This window comes from Rattus norvegicus, chromosome 2, assembly GCF_036323735.1.
Source record: "Rattus norvegicus strain BN/NHsdMcwi chromosome 2, GRCr8, whole genome shotgun sequence".
In the NCBI taxonomy this organism is placed as follows: domain Eukaryota; kingdom Metazoa; phylum Chordata; class Mammalia; order Rodentia; family Muridae; genus Rattus; species Rattus norvegicus.
Genome location: NC_086020.1, coordinates 237213786 through 237235095, shown reverse-complemented (window position 1 = coordinate 237235095; position 21310 = coordinate 237213786). Strand labels below are relative to the sequence as shown.

Genomic DNA, 21310 nt, shown 5'->3' with positions numbered 1-21310 from the left:
GTAAGGTTGTTTCTAACTCACTAATTGCCAAACTCATATCATAATAACTGAGGGATCCACAGTTACTGAAAACACAAATAAATTGAAGACATATCTAGAAAACAAAATTGAAGTGATGGACTCAGCTATTAAGAGACTTCCAGAAAGTGCAAGGTAGCTCTTAAATTTTAAGATGGGTTCCACAGCGGGACACATGCCATACCATTCTTTTACTCTTTTTCTTTTTTCTTTTTTCCATCTTTATTAAATTGGGTATTTCTTATTTACATTTCAATTGTTATTACCTTTCCCAGTTTCCAGGCAAACATCCCTCTAACCCCTCTCCCTCCCCTTCAATATGGGTGTTCCCCTCCCCATCCTCCCCCCATTACCACCCTCTCCCAACAATCACATTCAATGGGGGTTCAGTCTTGGCAGGACCAAGGGCTTCCCCTTCCACTGGTGCTCTTACTAGGCTATTCATTGCTACCTATGAGGTCAGAGTCCAGGGTCAGTCCATGTATAGTCTCTGGGTAGTGGCTTAATCCTTGGAAGCTATGGTTGGTTGGCATTGTTGTTCATATGGGGTCTCAAGCCCCTTCAAGCTCTTTCAGTCCTTTCTCTGATTCCTTCAATGGGGGTCCCGTTCTCAGTTCAGTGGTTTGCTGCTGGCATTCGCCTCTGTATTTGCTGTATTCTGGCTGTGTCTCTCAGGAGAGATCTACATTCGGTTCCTGTCAGCCTGCACTTCTTTGCTTCATCCACCTTATCTAGTATGGTGGCTGCATATGTATGGGCCACATGTGGGGGAGGCTTTGAATGGGTGTTCCTTCAGCCTCTGTTCTAAACTTTGCCTCCCTATTCCCTCCCAAGGGTATATGCCACACCGTTCTTTTTTTTTTTTTTTTTCTTTTTCTTTCTTTTTTTCTTTTTTTCTTTTTTTTTGGTTCTTTTTTTTCGGAGCTGGGGACCGAACCCAGGGCCTTGCACTTCCTAGGTAAGCGCTCTACCACTGAGCTAAATCCCTAGCCCCGCCACACCGTTCTTAACAGCAGTGACATATAGAAACTGCTCTACGGAAGAGCCTTGACTTGCACAAGTACAGGCATTACAGACTTCTAGTAAGGCTTCCGGTTCTTCATCTTTTAATAAAATACACTACAGGGCTGTGTATAAAGTTCAGTTTCTGTAACATGTGAATACATACGTATATATTCTAACTACCTAGCCCACAGTGCGCAAAGGCAGGCTCTATAGAAGGTCCCAGTGGGCCTCATTGCTACGGTCCAGTACCAGCCAGGTCTGGCCCTCAGACACAGCTCTTTATGTACCTATTGATTTATTTGACTTAGCAGATCTCTGACCCTAACTGGCCCAGCCCTACTATTTTATTGCCAGGGAAACTAAAGCACATTTTATACTGCTTACTACCATGGAGGGCCACAGGCAAAATGGCAAACTGAGCACTGTAGTGGATAGTCTCTGGTACCCAGTGCATCCTGAATGCTAGGCTACAAGGGTCTTTTTAATCACATCGTCAGTATACCATATGCATGCATGTACAGCCTGAGGTCATCTACTTTACAGACTAGAAAGTACTTTCTCGAGTAAGGCCAGCTCATTCGATGCTACTGTAATGAAGGCTAAGGGGACGAGCAACACTGGTAATCATAGTTTATTAAGCATTTTCTGTGTGCCAAGCATCAGGCTGAGCTTTGACACACTCTTCCGTCTTCCTTTACACAATCAGCCCAGTATCACAACCCTCCCTAATACTTAATCCCCGTGACCTGCAAAATCCTGGCACTAATGAAAAGCTTCAATCTGTCTGTAGACTCTGTGTGCTTGTCGACTGTGCCCAAATCAAATCCTTTCTGAATTCCTAATGCGGCTTGTGTGGCTTTTTTTTTTAAGTGGGTAATTAAGAGAAAGGTATTTCCAGAAATACAACCTGAGAGGTGGAGGCTGAATTCTTGATTCCCTGAATCTGGAGCCAACTCATTTGATAGTGACTTATAATTACTATATTTCAAATTGCTCAATCATCTCCTGAAGATAGATTGCAGGGTGGGGTGGGAAAAGTGCCCTCCAGTTCTTTCCAGTGAAATGTTTCTGTGTTAGCACAAGACGAGAAGTTCTGTAAGGTGAGGGACTTAGTTAGAAATGCCGGGCTTCCTGTGGCCCTGTGCCAGGTGGAGGAAACAAACAGATATGGTTCCCATTGGATACGGCTGCCCCGAGAAAAGTGTTTCCTATCCTGCTGCCAAGACAGTGCCAGCTGCTCACGGGGATGACTCAGGGGAGAGCAGGAAGGCTGGATGGTATTTGGGAAGTGGATAAAAAAAATGACAGTTTTTCCATTTTTATTAATAGGTCGTAAACTTCTACAACCAAGAACTGAGTGGCAGCATTGATGTGTATGTGTGTGTGTGTGTGTGTGTGTGTGTGTGTGTGTATCTCTGTGTCTGTGTGTATGTGAGTCTGTCTCTGTGTGTGTCCCTGTGTGTATGAGTCTGTGTCTACATGTGTGTGTGTCTATGTATGTGTCTGTGTGCGTTTGAGTCTGTGTCTACATGTGTGTGTGTATCTGTCTGTGTGTGTCCGTGTGTGTGTTTCTGTGTGTATGAGTCTGTGTCTACATGTGTGTATGTGTGTGTATGTGTGTGTGTCTGCCTGTGGAAGCCAGAGGTCAATATTAGGCGTCTTGAGAACAATCACTCTCATATTATTATTGCTGTTGTTATAATTGACAAAGTCTTATTGTGTAGCCCTGGTTGGCCTGGAGCTTGCTCCATCGACTACGCTGGCTCCAGACTCAAAGAAATCTGATTGTCTCTGCCTTTCAAAATTGAGGATTTAAAAGGCTAACTCCACCTTATGTTTTTGAGTCAGGGTCTCTCACTGAACCTGTAGCCCACGGATTTTGCTAGGCTGGTTGGTTCATGAGATCTAGGGATTGGCCCACCACCACCTCCTCAGTGCTGAGATTAACATGTACAGCTTTTTAAAATACTGTCTATTTGATGTGTACATTTTGCTTGTATGCATGCATGCATGCATGTATGTTTGTATGTATGTATATGCACCATGTGTGCTGGTGGTAGCAGAGGTCAGAAGGTGTCAGAGTTTTTGGAACTGGAATTCCAGATGAGTGTGAGCCACCATACGGGTGCTAGGAACTGAACTCCTGGCTGCTGTAGGAATAACAAGTGCTGTCGACTGATGAGCCATTTCTCCAATCCCTCTGCCCAGCTTTTACGGTGTTCTGGGGATCCTAACTCAAGGCCTCACGCTTGGGCGGCTAACACTTTAGCTTCTGGGCTATGTCTTTGCTTCTGAGTCTTAGGTAAAGTCAGGTTCATTTGGCAATGAGCTGGACGGTGCCTGCTCTTCTTGGAAGTTTCACAGGGAGCTGGGAGCTACCGGGCACCCAAAAGGACAAGTTCCCTGAAGCCTGAAGTCTGAGCATTGCCGCTGGCTCCTGCAGGGTGTCTTCTTTGGGTTTCCAAGAATCAGCCAAAATGGTGTTTTAACATTTTAACTGATTGCTAATTTTTTAAAACGTTGAAGACTCCACAAATACACCGTATCTGGTATCTCTTTTATATGAAAAACAAAAACAAAAACCAGGCCTACGATTTAATTTATCCATCCTCCAACAGTCCCCAACACTGAGGCCAAGCACCAGCCAGTGTGCATCCTCCGCTGTGGCATTCTGTGACCTAGCAGAGAGTAGGCCCCACTTAAATGTGCATGGCCCTGGACCCAGGTCACCCCCTTATCTTATAGAAATAGGAAGTGAGGCAAACACTCAGGATTCTTGGCCAGCATAAAAACAAAGTCCCAGGGGTTGGGGATTTAGCTCAGTGGTAGAGCGCTTGCCTAGGAAGCACAAGGCCCTGGGTTCGGTCCCCAGCTCCGGAAAAAAAGAACCAAAAAAAAAAAAAAAAAAAAAAAAACAAACAAAAAACAAAGTCCCAATGCTGAGGCAAGTAACCCTGTCCACAGTGTCCCTAGACTCGGTCAAGGCCCTGCTTGCTGCCTTTGTCCCCAAATGTACTTCCCTCCTAGCAGACACTCACTTGTCCCCTTCAGCTCCACATTAGCAAGGTCAGCCTTAACCAGGGCCTGCTCCTTCATCAGACCTGAGTGTCCCCAAAGTGTTAAATGTCACTGGTCTGTGGCACTGTGCCAGGACATCTCATGAACTAAATAAACCTGGTGTTTGGTGGAAAAAAAATCCTTTGGTTTGTAGATCTGATTTTACGTCAATATTCAAGGGGAGAAAACAATTAAAAGCAAACTGACGGGCCGTCAAGTACACAGTGCTGAAAATTTTAACTCGGTAATAAACGCATTCCCACCAGGACAGGGTTTCCTCTACAGGTTAATCGATGTGGCTCACAAGCTGTCTGTCCTGAAATATCCCATCCATCGCCTTCTCATGGTGCCTAAAAACCCTTATAACTTACCTCTACTGAGACTTAAAATAAAACCTTTCTTCTGGCCATCTTCAAAGTCCACTGTGATCAGCTGCTTCAGTGAGCTTACCAACTGTGCTGATATATTTTTTCCTAGACTCTCTAGTTATGCAGTAGTAGAATTACTGAAGTTTCACGAAAGAGGGCAGGCCTAACTGTCTGAGCTAAGGGACAGGTTTGAACCAAGACCTGGGAGGTGCTGAGTGGCCTGTGGCTAGTCAGTCCTTGGCTAGTCACTGGCTTCTGGAGTTCTGATTCTTCATTCAGATACAGAATGGGGCTAGCTAGAGAGTCCACTGCCTCAGCAGGGAAAAAGTGAAGGAAGTGACGGGGCTGCAGGCCTTGAAAATGGTGAAGCCTTAGTGACTTATCGACCCAGCCGTTCTTAGAAGGGGGTGTCCTGAGGTTTGGCCCCCCGAAAGGGATTGCGGTGGTGGGAGAGTTTACTCTCGCAGGCCTCCTTTGTTGATGCACACTTGAATCAAGGAAAAAGGGCTTTAATCCCAGCACTTAGGAGACAGAGGGAAGCGTATCTCTGGGAGTTCAAGGCCAGCCTAGTCCTCAGATCGAGTTTCAGGATGATCGGGGGTTACCCTGTCTCGAAAAAATAAAATAAAATAATAAAATGAAATGAAAGAAAGGAGATCGACGCGGAGACAGTGTGAGTTCTAGCTTGAGCTTTTTGGAAGATTAACAAAACAAAACATCAACAAAAAACCAAACAGGCCCATTCTGGGCTTCACCCTCCTACCTAACCACCCCAAACAACCCCCTGATCCCCACCCTCTCCAGGTTTGTTCTCGCCTCAGCAAAAGCTACTTTCCTACAGAGTCCCCAGCCTCTGGTTCATGGGCGTACCCTCTAAGTCTGGCACAGAGCGGCCACTTGCAGCCCCGCCGGGAGAACGAGTCAACAGCGGGGTGGACGGGAAAAGTGACATAATTTTTGTAGCGCCCTGTGTGTGTCTCCAGCCTCTCCCGCAGCGCAGGCCTGGATTCTGCTTTATGGCACTGCGGCCGGAGATTGAGGCGCTGCAGACTCGGGACTCGGCCAGTCCTGGGGTCCTTCGCGGAGTGGGGACCCCGATGTGGGCGGCCGGGATGCACTTTTCAGGAACGCCGGGGCGGCAGCGCGGTCGCCGGGCGCGCTCCCAGGACCGCCGCCCCCTTGGAGCCGGATGACGGAGTCTCGAAAGACTTTCACCAAATATGGGCCGAGGCTGGAAACGTCCTGTGCAGTGAGTCGCCGGAAACCTCGAGTCGCGGCCACCGCGGGAGTGCGGTTCTTGGGCCAGCGGCCCGCAGGGGGCGGCGGCGGCAGATCCTAGCCTGGTGGCCAAGGCCCGTTGCCCTCGTGCCCTCCCGACCTGCAGAGTCTGTCACTCTCTTCCTCCAACCGCTGCCACCATAATCCCAGCCACTCCCACCCATCCCCAGACCATACCAGACTGGGGGAGGGGTGGGAATGAAGAGGGGTGCAAAAATGTGGGGTAACGAGAGGGTGTCATCTTAAAGCTTCTTGCAGACCCGGTAAATGTGGCTAGAAGAATTGGAGTCGTGAGCAACCCCCTATCTGGTTGTGGACACACGGGCGCAAGGGTGGGGAAAAGTGGGAGAAAAAGGTCTTACGATGAGGGGAGAGACCTGGAGAGAGAGAAAGGCTACCAGGAAGGAAAGGGGGAGGGGAGCACTCCTGTGGTCCAGAGCAGCGTGTGATTCTGGGACCAGCAGCATCCACATCACCTAGGGACTTGATAAAATGCAACTGAGGAGAAAGTCTGGAGTAGGGCCTAGCAATCAGACTTCTAACCAATCCTCCGGGTGATTCTGGCGTACACCCTAGTCTGAAACCCACTAAACTAGGAAGCTGGAGTCGACAGGTTTGAGATTATGGTCTGTCTCAGTTGCTGCGAGTCAGTGAAGCCTTCTTGGGGGTAATCTAAACGTCCCTGGCAGCTGCAAGTGAGACTCTCCATCTCTCAGCTCAAGCCAAGAGCCGCAAGAGGACAAGCAGTCCTTTCTCAGTGTCTTGCGGCTCAAAGAAACGAGTCCGCTGGGTGGAGAAGACGGTGGGGGGAGAAAAGAGCACGCGAAGCATCACTTACCCACACCATTTGCACATTTCCCTCCCTGTCTGTCAACGAAGGATCTGTAGCTCTCAGCAGAGGAGGTGAGAAGGCGACAGGACGTCTGGAGTTTCTGGACCATCCTAGGCAGGGACTCAAGCAGCCGCTGTTCCTCCTGGTTACCAGCGGGCTAGGCAGTGCACGCAGTCTGCAAAGGCTGTGCACATGGGTTCCAGCAGCCTTTCCTCCTCCTGCACCTCCCGGCCTTGCCGACTCCAACTCCCTCCTCTTCTCACCACACACCCGCTGCTTTAAATGGACAGCTGATGCTAATGTTCTCCCTCTGTCTCCTCTGGGACAATCCCCTTCTTCTGAGATTGCCCAGTTGGAGTCCAGAAACAAAACCCCACACATCCTCGTTAGAAAACTTTAATCTGATTTTTAAAGGCATCTACGGAATGGTGTGTCTGAATGCTGTATAGAATACTGGACCTCTCCACTGTCACCCCATCCCCCGCAGCAAAGGAACACAGTATATCCAGGCCAGTTGGATCATCCACTGTAACTTTATTTTAAATCATGATGGACAGATTGCGTGAAAAACAAGGAATTCCAAAGAATTTCCTGCTCTGGGAACAGAAGTTAAGTCTATATTTAACAACATTTGAAGCTGTCAAGAATGCCTTGTGGTTGGATAACAGAGGCAGAAAAATGTTAAAAACGCAGGCTACTGCTATACCCAAATATGGAAATATTGTTACGTCTGGTGTCTGATTCACCATCTGGAAATACTTACAACCATGAAGTCAAATAGAAAAGACGCCACAACAGAAGCCAGGAGCCCTCCCCTCCATTCTGTTTCTCCATCACCTCCTTCTACCCCGTTCTGCGCCTTCTCCACCCTCACCCCCTACCCTCCCGCCGCTTCCCAAAGATGGAAACAATGAACTGTAAGGCCAGCGGAACAGTTCTCTAGCTAATAAGTTGGCTGGCCTGCGGGACAAGGCCTCGGCTTGGCCTTCGTTATTTGCATAACACTTGACAACCCATTGTCTTTAAAAGTCCCCACCCCCAGAAAGCCTTCAAGATCCTACCGCCTCTGGCAAATTCCTCTAGGACTTACGAAAGGGCCCTTTTGAATGAATGAACTTAACTCTTTCCAGTAACAGCTGTCTTCATTCGAGTGCGCTTCTCTTCCTTCTCACCAGAGTCATTCTTAGAACAGTCAGTGCACAAGGCTCTCTTGAGCAAGATCGCTAAGCGGCAAAGGCAGGGAGGCCCTACATATTAAAAATGAAAAAAAGCTACCCCAGACCATTAAAGGGATGGGGAAATCTAGTACCCATCTCCTTTTAAAATTGCAGAAGACAGATTTCGAGGCTTCTGAAATTTATGAATGGCACGGGTAATACTGAAGAGGGTCTAGGGGGTGTCTTCAGTTGTGTGTCTAATAAGATCTTTAAAACTAACGTCCTTTATTACATTGTTGCCCTCTAAATCCCTCATGTCTCGGAACTTGGGGAGAGAGCCATTGCACTTCCTTTGAAATGGAAGGCTTCCAAGTGATCCAAAACAAAGGAATTAAACACCGAGACACACAAGTTCACACACACACACACACAGAGAGAGAGAGAGAGAGAGAGAGAGAGAGAGAGAGAGAGAGAGAGAGAGACAGAGAGACAGAGAGACAGAGAGACAGAGAGACAGAGACAGACAGAGACACAGAGACACACAAGCGACACACAAGCACAGACACACAGACAGGGAGGCATACATACATATACATACAGAGAGACACATACAAGGGCGGGAGGGTTGGTGGGACGGTGTCTGCAAACACACCAAGTCTTTTTTTCCATCTAGCCAAAGCTGTTGGGTTCTGTTTTGTCCCGGCAGCTTTTGCACCTGATGATTTCAGGACAAATCACTCCACGGTGGTCTCCTCCGTTTCTGGTTTGGCTGCTTAGTTTCCACCGCCCCGCCAGTCCGGGGAGAGAGGCCAGGAGGGTTGACCCGGCCTCCTGCATCGGTGAGGAAGTGGACGTCAGGCTCCGGGAGAACTCTGCACTCGTTTCCTCTTGGATTTCCAACGCAGGCAGTGGGCTGGAACTAAAACTGGGAACCTCCAAAAACAAACAAGTACAACATACCAAAAAAAAAAAAAAAAAAAAAGAGGGGGAGGGATGAGGGAAGACCTCAGGCTGGAAAATTGCCAGCAAAGAGGGAAGCTCCCCCCATCCCCCATTCACAAAGGCCACTCCGAGTATTAATTTGCAATACACTTTCCTTGGCTAATAAACATTATGCCAAAACTTTGGGACTTGATCCGAGCATGGCTCTTTGAAGTCCACAAATAGATCCCTGGCTTAGAAACCAACTCCCCCTCCCCTTTGGCCTCTCAGTAGATAACTTTACTCTCACCTTGGTTGTAAACAAGCAAGCAGCTCGCTGCTTTCCCGGGTAGGCAGCATCAAACAAAACCACTTTTCTTCCGCCGTCTCAGGTCTTCCCGCCCTCCCATGTCTAGGCACAGATCTGAAATGCTCCCACCAACACATACACCACGCCCCCCAACACACTCACGAGATACCCTCTTCAATCAAAATCAGAACCCTTGCGCCCCAAGCATCCCGCCCTTCCCAAAGGAAGTTGTTATTTAAAGTGGAAAAAAAATAACTTTTTTTTTCTCTGATGAATCTAAGAAGGGGAGGGGGGGAAAGGTGCAACGGAGCCAGGGGAGGTGCTTGGCAGCAGCCCGCGCCAACCAACATTCCTGAGATGTTTGAGAATTCTGGAACGCGCAGACAGCGCATACGTCACTGCAACACGCGGCGCCGAGGCAGGCATTATAAAGGGCGGGCTCCCAGTGCCGGGGCAGACCGTGAGCGAGAGCGCCCTAGAGAAGCGCCTGCAATCTCTGCGCCTCCTCCGCCAGCACCTCGAGAGAAGGACACCCGCCGCCTCGGCCCTCATCTCACCGCACTCCGGGCGCATTCGATCCGGCTGCTCGCCCGCTCCTTGGCTTCCGTGTCGCCACGCTCGCCCCGGCTCCTCCTGCGCGCCACAATGAGCTCCAGCACCATCAAGACGCTCGCTGTCGCCGTCACCCTTCTCCACTTGACCAGGCTGGTGAGTTGGACTTTTTTTTTTTTTTTTAAACCACCGCTTCCCGATCCGCCCTTCCCGATCCCTTTCCCCGGGCCCTAATCTTTCACAGCAGGGAAAGTTAGACTGAAAAGTTCCGGGGGAGCTGTTGCTTTACGCTCGGACGACGTGTCCAGGGGGCCTCTTCCTGGGGCGCAGCCGCTGGAGTGGCCGGGGTGTCGGGACGGGATAGAGACACTCCTGGTGAACAGAGAGCCCCACAGCCAGCCCTACGCTCAGGGTGGTTTAGGTGCCTTCCCGGAGCAATGCAAAGCAGTCTCACGCGCCTCTTCTCCCACTTGCAGGCACTCTCCACCTGCCCTGCCGCCTGCCACTGCCCTCTGGAGGCGCCCAAGTGCGCCCCGGGAGTCGGCTTGGTCCGGGACGGCTGCGGCTGCTGTAAGGTCTGCGCGAAGCAACTCAACGAGGACTGCAGCAAAACGCAGCCCTGCGACCACACCAAGGGGCTGGAATGCAATTTCGGCGCCAGTTCCACCGCTCTGAAAGGGATCTGCAGAGGTAAGAGGCTTGTGGTTTGGCCCCTTTAAAAAAAATAATAGTCCCCATCGTCCAGAAGTTTAGTAATTTTGAGACCATGTATGGTGACGCTTTGTTGATAGTAGCTTGGCAGAAAGGCACATGATTTCAGCAGTCTGGAATGCAATTCAGAGTGTCTGGGCCCAACGAAAAGCGCATACGGAAAAGTGATTCCTGACTAACTTATTGTTCAGCTCTGGAGTCTCGGGGGAACTGTAGGGAACTTTACCATACATTGAGTTGAACAGCGGAAAATATGTATGAGTTTCAGCGTGTGGCGGCGAATCTTAACCTTCTCCTCTCTCTTTCGGTCGTCTTTACAGCTCAGTCAGAAGGCAGACCCTGTGAATATAACTCCAGGATCTACCAGAACGGGGAGAGCTTCCAACCCAACTGTAAACATCAGTGCACATGTATTGACGGTGCTGTGGGCTGCATTCCTCTGTGTCCCCAAGAACTGTCTCTCCCCAATCTGGGCTGTCCCAACCCCCGGCTGGTGAAAGTCAGCGGGCAGTGCTGTGAGGAATGGGTCTGTGATGAAGACAGCATTAAGGACTCCCTGGACGACCAGGACGACCTCCTTGGATTCGATGCCTCGGAGGTGGAGTTAACAAGAAACAATGAGTTAATCGCAATTGGCAAAGGCAGCTCACTGAAGAGGCTTCCTGGTAAGTGGATACCCAGTCCTTAAGACACTGTGCAGAAATGCTTTCTTGGGCTGCAACTTTGTAGAAACCATTGTGTGTCTGCACCGGTCTAAGCTGTCTTCCATTTCGTTTGTCTTTCTAGTCTTTGGCACGGAACCTCGAGTCCTTTACAACCCCCTGCATGCCCATGGCCAGAAATGCATCGTTCAGACTACGTCCTGGTCCCAGTGCTCCAAGAGCTGCGGAACTGGCATCTCCACACGAGTTACCAATGACAACCCGGAGTGCCGCCTGGTGAAAGAGACCCGGATCTGTGAAGTGCGTCCTTGTGGACAACCAGTGTACAGCAGCCTAAAAGTAAGTTTCTTTCAAGGCTTGAACCCTGACCCCACAGGTGGGTGGGATATGAGCCTCTGTTCAAGAAAGAGAAAAGTCCACGATATATTTGAAAAGAAATTGTCTTTTTCTAGCCCAAGACTATGCGGTGGTTAAATGTACACCTCCAGAAAAACCCAACAAATCTCATTCTTTCTTTTGTTCTTCCTTCCAGAAGGGCAAGAAATGCAGCAAGACCAAGAAATCCCCAGAACCAGTCCGATTTACTTATGCAGGATGCTCCAGTGTGAAGAAATACCGGCCCAAATACTGCGGCTCCTGCGTGGACGGCCGGTGCTGCACACCTCTGCAGACCAGGACCGTGAAGATGCGGTTCCGGTGCGAAGATGGCGAGATGTTCTCCAAGAACGTCATGATGATTCAGTCCTGCAAGTGTAACTACAACTGCCCGCATCCCAACGAGGCGTCGTTTCGCCTCTACAGTCTGTTCAACGATATCCACAAGTTCAGGGACTAAAGGTCTCCTGGGTTTCTAGTGTGGGTCGGACAGAGGTGTTGAGCATCGTGGAGACGTGGGCAGACGGTGGGCGAACAGTGCCTTGCTCATCATCAAGTAGGATTAAGGTGTTTCAAAACTGCCGTAGGGGCTGCTGCTATGGATGGACAGTAACGCAGTCGCAGTTGGAGAATACTTCGCTTCATAGTACTGGAGCCCGGGTTACGTACGCTTCATATTGGAGCATGTTTATAGATGATGTTCTGTTTTCTGTTTGTAAATTATTTTGCTAAGTGTTTTTTTTTCTTTTTTTTTTTTTTTTTGCTCCATTTCTCCCCCTCCCCCCTTGGTTCTACAATTGTAATAGAGATAAAATAAGACTAGTTGGGTCAAGTGAAAGCCCCGCTTGTCCTTTGACAGAAGTAAAATGAAAGGCCTCTCCTGCCTTCCCCAGTGGAGGCGGGGGACACTCTGTGAGTGCCCTTGAGGCTACTACCTGCACTCTAAACTGCAAACAGAAACCAGGTGTTCTAAGATTGAATGTTTTTATTTATCAAAATGTAGCTTTCGGGGAGGGATGGGGAAATGTAATACTGGAATAATTTGTAAATGATTTTAATTTTATATCAGTGAAGAGAATTTATTTATAAAATTAATCATTTAATAAAGAAATATTTACCTAATATCTTGGGTGCATGGTGTTCTGCATTTTCGGAAGCCATTCAAGTTATCAGAAACAATTGTTCTTGTCAATCATTCCAACAGGACCCCACCCCCAGGACCTACTATGTGTCAAGAACCACTCTAGATGCCCTACTTGGGTTAACAGTGAACTGCTAGGACAGTGGCTGCTGTTGCAAATCTTTAAGGAACAATGGTGGCATAAAAGCCGCCAGTTAGGAAAGCAAAGTGTACTGAACGCGGGCTTTTATGAAGCGTAAAAAGGAAGCTGAAAATTTAATCGCTAATTTAAAACAGTGATTTATTTTTACAAGAAAGAATTGAAATGAAAGCCTACGAGTCCCCATTACTCTGGACAAGTGTGGTTGTTATTTCTTATTTTAGCTTCAGGGGGCTTCTGTGTGTCACTCAAGTAGAGGTGGGGAAGCTTTTAATAACCTTTGACCATAGCTGCATGGTTGAAGTGTATCTAAAAATTAGGGAAACTGCTAATATTTTACCATTGGCCGGTATCAGAAGAGGGGGGAAAATTCTTGGGACCTGTTGGGTGGCTGGTTTGTTAGTGGATGAGCTTGAAGCAAAGACTTGTGCTAATCCTAATAAGCCAGTGATTGGGCAAACAGGCTGCCAAATGCAAGAATGTGAGGAATTTCGAGTGCTTTCCAGTCGCTAAAGGACCAGGGAGGCCCACCCCCTTCCTTTTAATAGTATACAGCATATTGATGGCCGAAAGGACATTTAGATAGAGTGGGCTATCCAGAGGTCAAAGGCTAGACATGGAGCATTCCTAAAAGAGAAGAGGCTGGCTGTGGGTCTAGGAGAGGCAGAGACAGCCGCATTAATGTGTGTGAAGAAAAGCCAGTAGCCTGTGTTAGAAAAATCTACATCTTTAGAAAGCGCTGACAATAAACCTTTTATAGGAGAAATTTTCCTTTCACCGGCAGCCTTGGCTCCCATTCAAATCCACAGTGAGATATTGCAGTGTGCACTTGAATCTTTAGACATAAGAGAAAGTGCTTTGGGAAGTGGGGGAGGGGGACAGCGCTTGGGATTGTATAAGGGGGTTTTCTAGATAGATGAACGAATACTGATGATTTAATAAAGACCTAAAAAAAAAAACAAAAACAAAAAAAAAAAAAAAACAAGAAACAAAGCACTTGCGGCATCTGTCATGTCTTTTAGCATGAATGGCTAGGAAGGTCTACAGATGCAGGTCTTCTCTAGTCTTGAGGGTACGGTTCCTTGCCTAAAACGCTGCAAAGAGCACTTTCAGGACTGCCAGTTTTTCTCACCCAAGGAATTAGAGTTTTAAGGTATTTGGCATTTAAACACCACCTGGCCTAGTTGTGGATGCAGTTGGGCTTGTCAGGGTGTGAGGTTAACACTCGAATGATGGTGGACGCATGAGGATTTTGTGGGGGTGGTCCTGGTGGAAAGACTTCGAGATCCACAAGCAAGGTCCCTAGCATGAATCCTGAGATGTTGCCTTGCCTCCAAAGAGCCTGCAAACTCTCCGTATCTCCGAGGAGACCGTAGGACGATGCTGTATGGATCCATCCCGCACGCATGTCGGATGACAGTGTTTGTGCAGTGTCCCACATGAGATGACGTAGCCGAGAAAAACAGCGGGTCTTTGAAAGGTCACTGATCTCCAAGAACTTACAGTTGATAGTGACAAGAGGGCTCGATCACGACAGTGATAAGTCAATGCAAATCATGCCCATTGGTTTGGGCAGAAAAGCTACTACAAAAAAATATAAATTCAGGGATACGGAAAGTATTGAAGAACTCAAAAGTAGCCAAGAACGAAATGACAGTGTTCAGACCATACAAGTTCAACCACACCTGGCGTGGATCTTGTTTAGTTCCGTTACTGTGAAGACAAAAGCCACTATCTACCTATTTGACATGGGAGTCGACTGTGTCAGCATGCACTGTGGTGTATGTAGTAACAGCAGTACACCAGCAGCCACAATAATGAGTCCTCATGCCTCTGTCCGTCCCAGTTTCGTGATGCTGGGGTGGTTTTTGGTAGACCTAAGGCCAGAGTGTTATAGAATGACCTTAGAGTCTTAGGCATTCTATGAATTTTAAGAAATATTCTGTGAGACGCTCAGCAGCCTGATCAGTGGTCTTTCTGGGCTGCTGCCTCATACGAATGCTATGTCCTAGCTGTCGTCGCACAAAGAGACACAACTAAGTCAGAATCAGCAACGTGTATTTTAGGGTTATTTTTTTTTTTCCAGTAGTGGGGACGTATTTGATCTGTTCACAATGTCTTCTCCTAGGCTCCTGGCACTATTGGAAAAGTCCATTGAGTAATGAGCAGAATAAGTCATTACCAACACAGCCACAGGACAGAAGAACTGTGACCTGGGCTGTGACAGGTGACTCGGCAGGAAGACTGCCACGCTAGGATCAGAGGCCTGCTTCCGTGACACCAGCTCTGCCCTTGGCTTGCAAGATTTCGAGTCTCCTAATCACGTGAAAACGAGGAGACAGCTTTCAGAACTATTTTTTTAAAGATTTTTTTTTTTTACTTTATGTGTATGTGAGTTTTGCATGCATGTATCTGCACCATGTGTTGGAGCTGGAGTTACAGACGGTTGTGAGTAGTCACATGAGTATTGAGGATGAAACCCTGGTCCTCTCTCAGAGCGCTAAGTGCTTTATTCCGAGCCATCTCCGCAGCTCCAAGCTTTACTTTGTTGAAAAAAGTAAAACGCTCAGACAATGATCAAATCCTTTCTTTGGTGCATTCTTCTTGTGCCTCCTGAGCTGTTACCCTAAAGCACATGGCTCTCTAAGTCAAAGCTGCCCAGATTTCCCTGTGGTTGGAAGCACCCACTTCCATGAAGCCTTTGAAAATATGTTGCTAGAACCTTCATGACCATCTCATGCTCTTAGTTCATGAGGCCATGGAGGACCCTGCATCTCACAGTACATGCAGCCCCATGCTTCCCCTCACAGAATCCATGCCTCATGAACTTCACTGACCTGAGGGGTGATTTAAATCAAGGCGCACATCTAAAGCGTAGCAATGTACGTGCCCTACGGTAAGATCAGGCATTTGTGACAACTTCCCTGGTAATGGTAATATCTGTGGGATCTTACAAAACGCAATCCCACTCACACATCCTCAAATGTATCCTTTCCAGAGTGTTACAGGTCCCACGCACTCTGCTCATACACTCTTCTTAGTTGACCTCTTTCTCTCCTGTGCAAACATACACACCTAAGCCACCATTTCTTGTCTGTGTTGTCCTCACTTGCGACTGTGTTTCTCAAAGGTGGCTGCAACGGCATTTCCTACCCTCTCTGCTTGCCTGTCATGTAGCCCGGTGGCACTTGGTGGAGTGCGTCTCCTGTTCTCTGTTCTCTTGACTCTGAGCCTTCCAGCACCGGCTCTCGGTGGAATTCTGGAGTGCTCACTTCCTGTCTTTTACAGACGAGAGAACATGGAAAGGAGCACACTCTTCTGAGCTCAGCGGACTATGTGAAGCCCAGAATCTCACAAACGGGTCCTAGAGAATGAGGAGGAGACAGACCAAGGAGCATGTGGACAACATGTCTGTGCATGAATAAAGGATCTAGAAAGTGAATCCTCCTCCCTCGGTTATGTCACCTGATAGCTTGTGAATCAGACATAAACAGTTGGTCAGTCCTTCCCACTGTCCCTGACCAACAGGGTAGGGAGCAAACCAGGGTGGCAATTTTAAGGTAGGGAGTTTTGGGTGTGGTTAACAACAGAGAAGCAAAGCATACATCCTCGTCCTCCAGACATAAACCAGGGCATGCTGGCTGTGGCTTAAAGGACCCAACGGTGTCACATTGCTCTGGGAATGAGGCTTGGCATCTCACTTGGCACATGGGTCTGCATGTGTCCTGTTGTCACCAGAGCCACCCTTGTTGCTGACCTTTGTCTTCTCTGAAAAAAGCCATGCCAGATTGCTGGAAGCGTGCCCTGCTCTTGCAGAAGCCCTGAGTCCAGTTCCCAGCACCCGCAAAGGACAGCTCCCAGCTACCTGGAGCTCCTGCTCTAGGAGAGCCAAAGGCAAGCAGAGCTAATTAGGAACCCAGGCTTACTCTTAGCAAAGCCCAATCCGGATCATCCCTCTCTCAAAGCAAGTTCTTAGGGAAAAAAAAAATTTTACCTCGGTAACATGGCTCAAACCTGAGAAAGAGTGGGATTGCTTTAAATCACTGAATCTCCTCATGCCCCACTCCCTGCTTCCTCCCTCAATCCCTGCCCGTGTATTTTTGTAGAGAAGGGCACACCGACTCCATTTATAAAACCATCTCACATTTTCCAACTGACACCGGATAAACTAATCAAAGATATACAGCGCATCCTGAACGCAGGCTGAATTTACCCACCTATTTTTGTAGTAACCAAAGAGGCTATTGGCTATGAGGGGAGGGAGAGCTGTTGCAGATGACTTGATGGGGCGAGTTTTGGGAGTTTTAAAGAAACAGCTCTGGGTTCTACTCTCAAATAAATACTTTTTTTTTCAGATGTGTTCAAGAAACTCCCGACCGATTGAGGACTGGTGTGTGTAACTACCGGCTAGTCAGGCAGTGGCAGAGGGAAAGGTAGATCTCTGAGGATTTATTGTCTGAGCTTGCCGCAGACAGAGGCAACCGGGGCACAGGAAGGCACTTGAGTTACACCGAGGTCTGGCCATAATACAGGTCCTTAGTTGGTGTCTGCAGAAGACTCCATCAGGGGGCTTCCTAAAGTTGAGCCAGGTCATTCCAAGCATCCCGCCTTTCTCCAGCAAATGGGGAGCAGTTCCACATGTTCAGGAGATTTGCTAAAGTGAGGGCACTCACCCATAACAGGGATTTAAAGTTCAGGCTCCTGGGAAAGGCTTTCTGAAAGGTCCCTCCTATATTCCAAATTTAGTTTGTTCTTGGAAAGGAGCCCGTGACTTTAGCTGACCTCTTGCATTTAAGACGATACTTGGCCATTTTAAAATGTTTTGCAATGTTTGGGGTTTCTTGTTGCTATTTTGCCTTTATAAAAGGAAGGCACAGAGACACAAATTCCCTATGATAAGAAAGACTGAATGTCAGAGAAAATTCTAAGTACTCTGTCTTTGTTTCTCTGTCACTATGTCTCTCTCTCACACACACACATGCACACACAAAGACACACAGAGACACACAGACAGACACACAGACACACAGAGACACACAGACACACTGAGACACAGAGACACATACAGACACACACACACATACACACACACACATACACACACACACACACACACACACACACACACACACAAAAGAACAGCCAGCCAATATTAGGTAGGTAGTACATATTCTGGGATTGGCACTCACTGACGAATTAGTAAACCATTAATTAAAAAAAAAAAGTTGGTATTCACACTTAATGTGTGCCCCATAACTTAGAAAGTATTTGCAATAGTTTCCCCAGACCTCCATTCTATCATGTGACAAAGTTATATTTCAATGTTTGGCATGATGGCTACCGTTAGGTGCCCACCCAACAGCCACACCTTGTGTCCCCGAGTCCCTGCTGCACTGGCACCATCATGATTTTGGTCGACTTCTCTGTTTGCACGAGTTCTAGGAAGGAAATCCCCTGTCTCCACCCTCACCCTTAAGGATTGCATCAGGACTGCCTTAGATCACCATGACTTAATCTCATCAAGGCTACTGAAAGAGAATCTTGGAGGGGAGGGGACGCTCCGGAGAATATCTTTGATGATAAAAAGCAGAGTAGAGGAAGTGTCTCTCTTCCCTGCTGGACGCCATCCCTCCTTGGGCCCCAGGAGAATGACAGCTCAGCAATAAGGAGCCTCTCTGCACTTGAAGGGACTCAAGCTGCTGAGTCACCCAGTCCTAGTCCCAGTGGCCCTCTGGGCGAGTGTGACAATCAACGCCTTACTATTTAAACTGTTTGAGGCATCTGTTGCTTGCAAATAAAATATCCCCCCCCCCCCCCCGTCTCTGAATGCTTATGGAAGGCCATCTTCAAAGGGGAAGGAAGTACTATTAGATGTGAATGAATGGACCAAGAAAGGAAAAAAATAGAACTTTGTACAAGGAGCACCCTCATAGAAGCAGGGGATGGGAGATGGGAAAGGGGGTAACATTTGAAATGTAAATACATAAAATATCTAATAAAAAATTAAAAAAGAAACCTCTCAAATATCCAGTGTGAACTTGATTCTCTCATTCATTTCCCGACCATAAAGCACAGGACAGGCTACGGGCCAACTAGACATGGTTGGCAAGCAAGGAAATGCTAAGATGTGTTCACTGGTCTGACAGACGCCACCTGTGGAAAAGACCGTCAGGTGAATACATAATTCCACTGCGTGACAACGTTATCGGAGCACCTGTGTAGAAGCAGGGAGACGCTCCACCAGCTGCTCGTGCCAACCAAGTGTTGAAGAATGAATAGGTATTTTTGGTCAGGGCTTTACCTTCCTCCCCTGCCCAAGTCAGAAAATGTTACAGAGTTCAAAGCCCAGAGACATTCTTAGAGTCTACACTGTAGCCTCGGGCAAGTCCTGAGTAGTAACAGCCATCTTGTATTTTGCTTTTATGACAAACAAGAGGAAAAGCTGTGGCCCTCAGCAAGGCTGGGAACCTGGGGGTGGGGTGGGGGGAGATAATGGAGCTAAGCCTGTGCCATCCCCCATCAAAAACCTCCCATCACTTCAGGGAAGAGAACTGTCAGCCTATGAAGAAGGATTGAGGCCACCATCTGGAAGCAGGAGCTGTCAATCCATACCTGCAGAGACAGCTGTCAGCTACCTCCACACCCACGGCAACCTCGGGACAGCAGGCAGGTTGGCCTCATGCTGACAGGAACTGACTTTCTGGTGGTCAATTGAGGAAGACCGGGTGACTCCACGTAAGCTGCAGCAAAAGCTGAGAGGAGGCCTAGAGGAGCATTCTGTCTGACACCCTTGTGTTTGCACCACAAGTCAGAGTCTGGCAGGAAGCTGCCCCTTAGTCCTGATTCCTCAGGGGGTTACATGTATGTGTGGCTTTCACATTCAGAACTCCAAGCCTGGAGTAAAGCGACCAACGGAGGAGCTTTTAAATGTAAGCTATTCCTCCAGGTGAAAAAGAACTACTACAGTCCCCTCCCACTGGACACTGGAGAGGTCACAGTGATCCAATGACTACCTTTGTGTGGTCAGGCAAGAACTGCATAGAAGCTCACAGCCCTTGTGTGCCGTGCTGCATCCATAATTGGCTGGCGGCTTGGGCCTAGAGAGGTGACTCTGGTTAAGAGCCCTTATTGCTCTTCCAGAGGATCTGGGTTCAGTTCTCAGCACCCACACGGTGATTTGATAATTCCACTTCCAAGGGATTAGACAACCTCTTCTGACCTCTGCAAGCATCAGGCATGCGTGTGGTTCGTGTGTGGCATGTGTGCAGGCAAAACACATACATAAAATAAAAGAAATAAATATAAAAAATTTAAATTATTTTACACATTTATGTTCTAGTCAGTGGCCCCCCTCCAGCCTCCCCTCCCACAGTTCCTCATCCCATTCCTCCTCCTTGGCTCTGAGAGGGTGCTCCCCTACACACCAGGCTTCCCCCCTCTCTGAGACTTCAGATAGCTCTAGGATTAAGTGCATCTTCTCCCACTGAGGACAGACCCAGCAGACCTTTGCTATATATGTGCAGGGGCCTTGGACCAGCCCATGAATGCTCTTGGTTGGTGGCTCAGTCTTGGGGAGCTCCCTGGCTTCAGTTAGTTCAGAATGCTGGTCTTCTTAAGCCCTCCCCTTCAGCTTCTTCAATCCTTCCCCTAATTCAACCACAGGCGTCCTCGACTTCAGTCCAATGGTTGGGTGTATCTGCGTCTGTCTCAGTCAGCTGCTGGTAGGTAAAAAAAAAAAAGAATAAATACAAAATAAATAAGTGGAGGTCAGCCATTGTGGCACAGGTGCGGTGCCAGGACTTAGAAGCTGAGGCAAGGAAATCACAAGCTGGAGGACAGCCTAGTCTACATAGAGAATCTCAAGCCAGCTTGGGCTACAGGGCAAGACCCTGTTTTAAAGCGCTGTGGTAGTAGTAGTAGTTACAGTAACAACAACAGTTAAAACCTTGGCCACATCCCTGTGTCAACACACTTGTAAACCTCTGCTGGTGTCTGGTAGGAGCCAGAAGTTCTAGGGATGTTTTTCACCCTGACAGTCACCCTAGGCTTGGCCCAGAAGCTGGGAATTATCTCCATGCTCCTATAAATCAAAAACTAGGTCCCCTGGCACTCAGTTAAATAAATAGGACGTGGCAGTGCTTCAGTTCCTGCAACTGGAGCTTCCGATGTTTGGGGTGAGGAATAATTTATCCCAAATAAGAAAGAGAAGAAATCCCCGGTAACATTAGTAGATTCTAAGACTTTCCTTTTCCTCCTGAATTTTGGCCAAGAAGCCAGGATTAGCAGTCACATTGCACTCTTCCGGTAATCAACTCCTGGCCTCAATCACTGAAAGACTCTCATTTTCATAGATCTACATACCCATATCTCATTTTCATATATCTACATACCTGCTCTCATTTGCATATATCAATATGCCTGTGTCTGTCCCTCGATGTATGTATACACATTAAGTCCTGGCTTCAATCACAGAAATGCTCTCATTTGCATACATCTACATATCCATTCTTATTTGCATACATCTACATATCCATTCTTATTTGCATATATCTACATACCCAATCTCATTTGCATATATCAATATGCTCGTGTCTGTCCCTCTGTGTGCGCACGTGCACATACACACACACACACACACACACACACACACATGTATAGAGGGGGGTAAGAGATGGAGAGCAGGAGACTAAGGACTCTTCTATGTAGGAGTCAGAGAGTCAACATCAATGACTTGTGTCCTGGCTTTGAAGGACTGCCTCCTAGGCTAATCCCTGCTTCTCCTGG

General features: G+C 47.9%; 1 protein-coding gene and 1 long non-coding RNA gene across 6 annotated transcripts in view; one reads left to right on the top strand and one right to left on the bottom strand.

Moving 5' to 3' along the window:
• The window catches only part of LOC102553018 (uncharacterized), a 75666-nt gene extending 66291 nt beyond the window's left edge, over positions 1-9375 (bottom strand). For all 5 annotated transcript variants that reach the window (XR_010064490.1, XR_005501388.2, XR_352105.5 and 2 more), the window contains exons 1-2: positions 8947-9375; positions 6565-8648 (exon numbers count right to left, since the gene is read on the bottom strand). This is a non-coding gene — a long non-coding RNA (uncharacterized LOC102553018). The remainder of the gene's footprint in view (positions 1-6564; positions 8649-8946) is intronic.
• Positions 9376-9406: 31 nt separating this feature from the next.
• Ccn1 (cellular communication network factor 1) lies at positions 9407-12366 on the top strand. The gene is given in 5 exon segments (NM_031327.3): positions 9407-9654; positions 9975-10188; positions 10530-10874; positions 10996-11210; positions 11404-12366. Coding segments are annotated over 5 exon segments (1140 nt in total). The 5' UTR covers positions 9407-9591; the 3' UTR covers positions 11707-12366.
• Positions 12367-21310: the final 8944 nt, after the last annotated feature.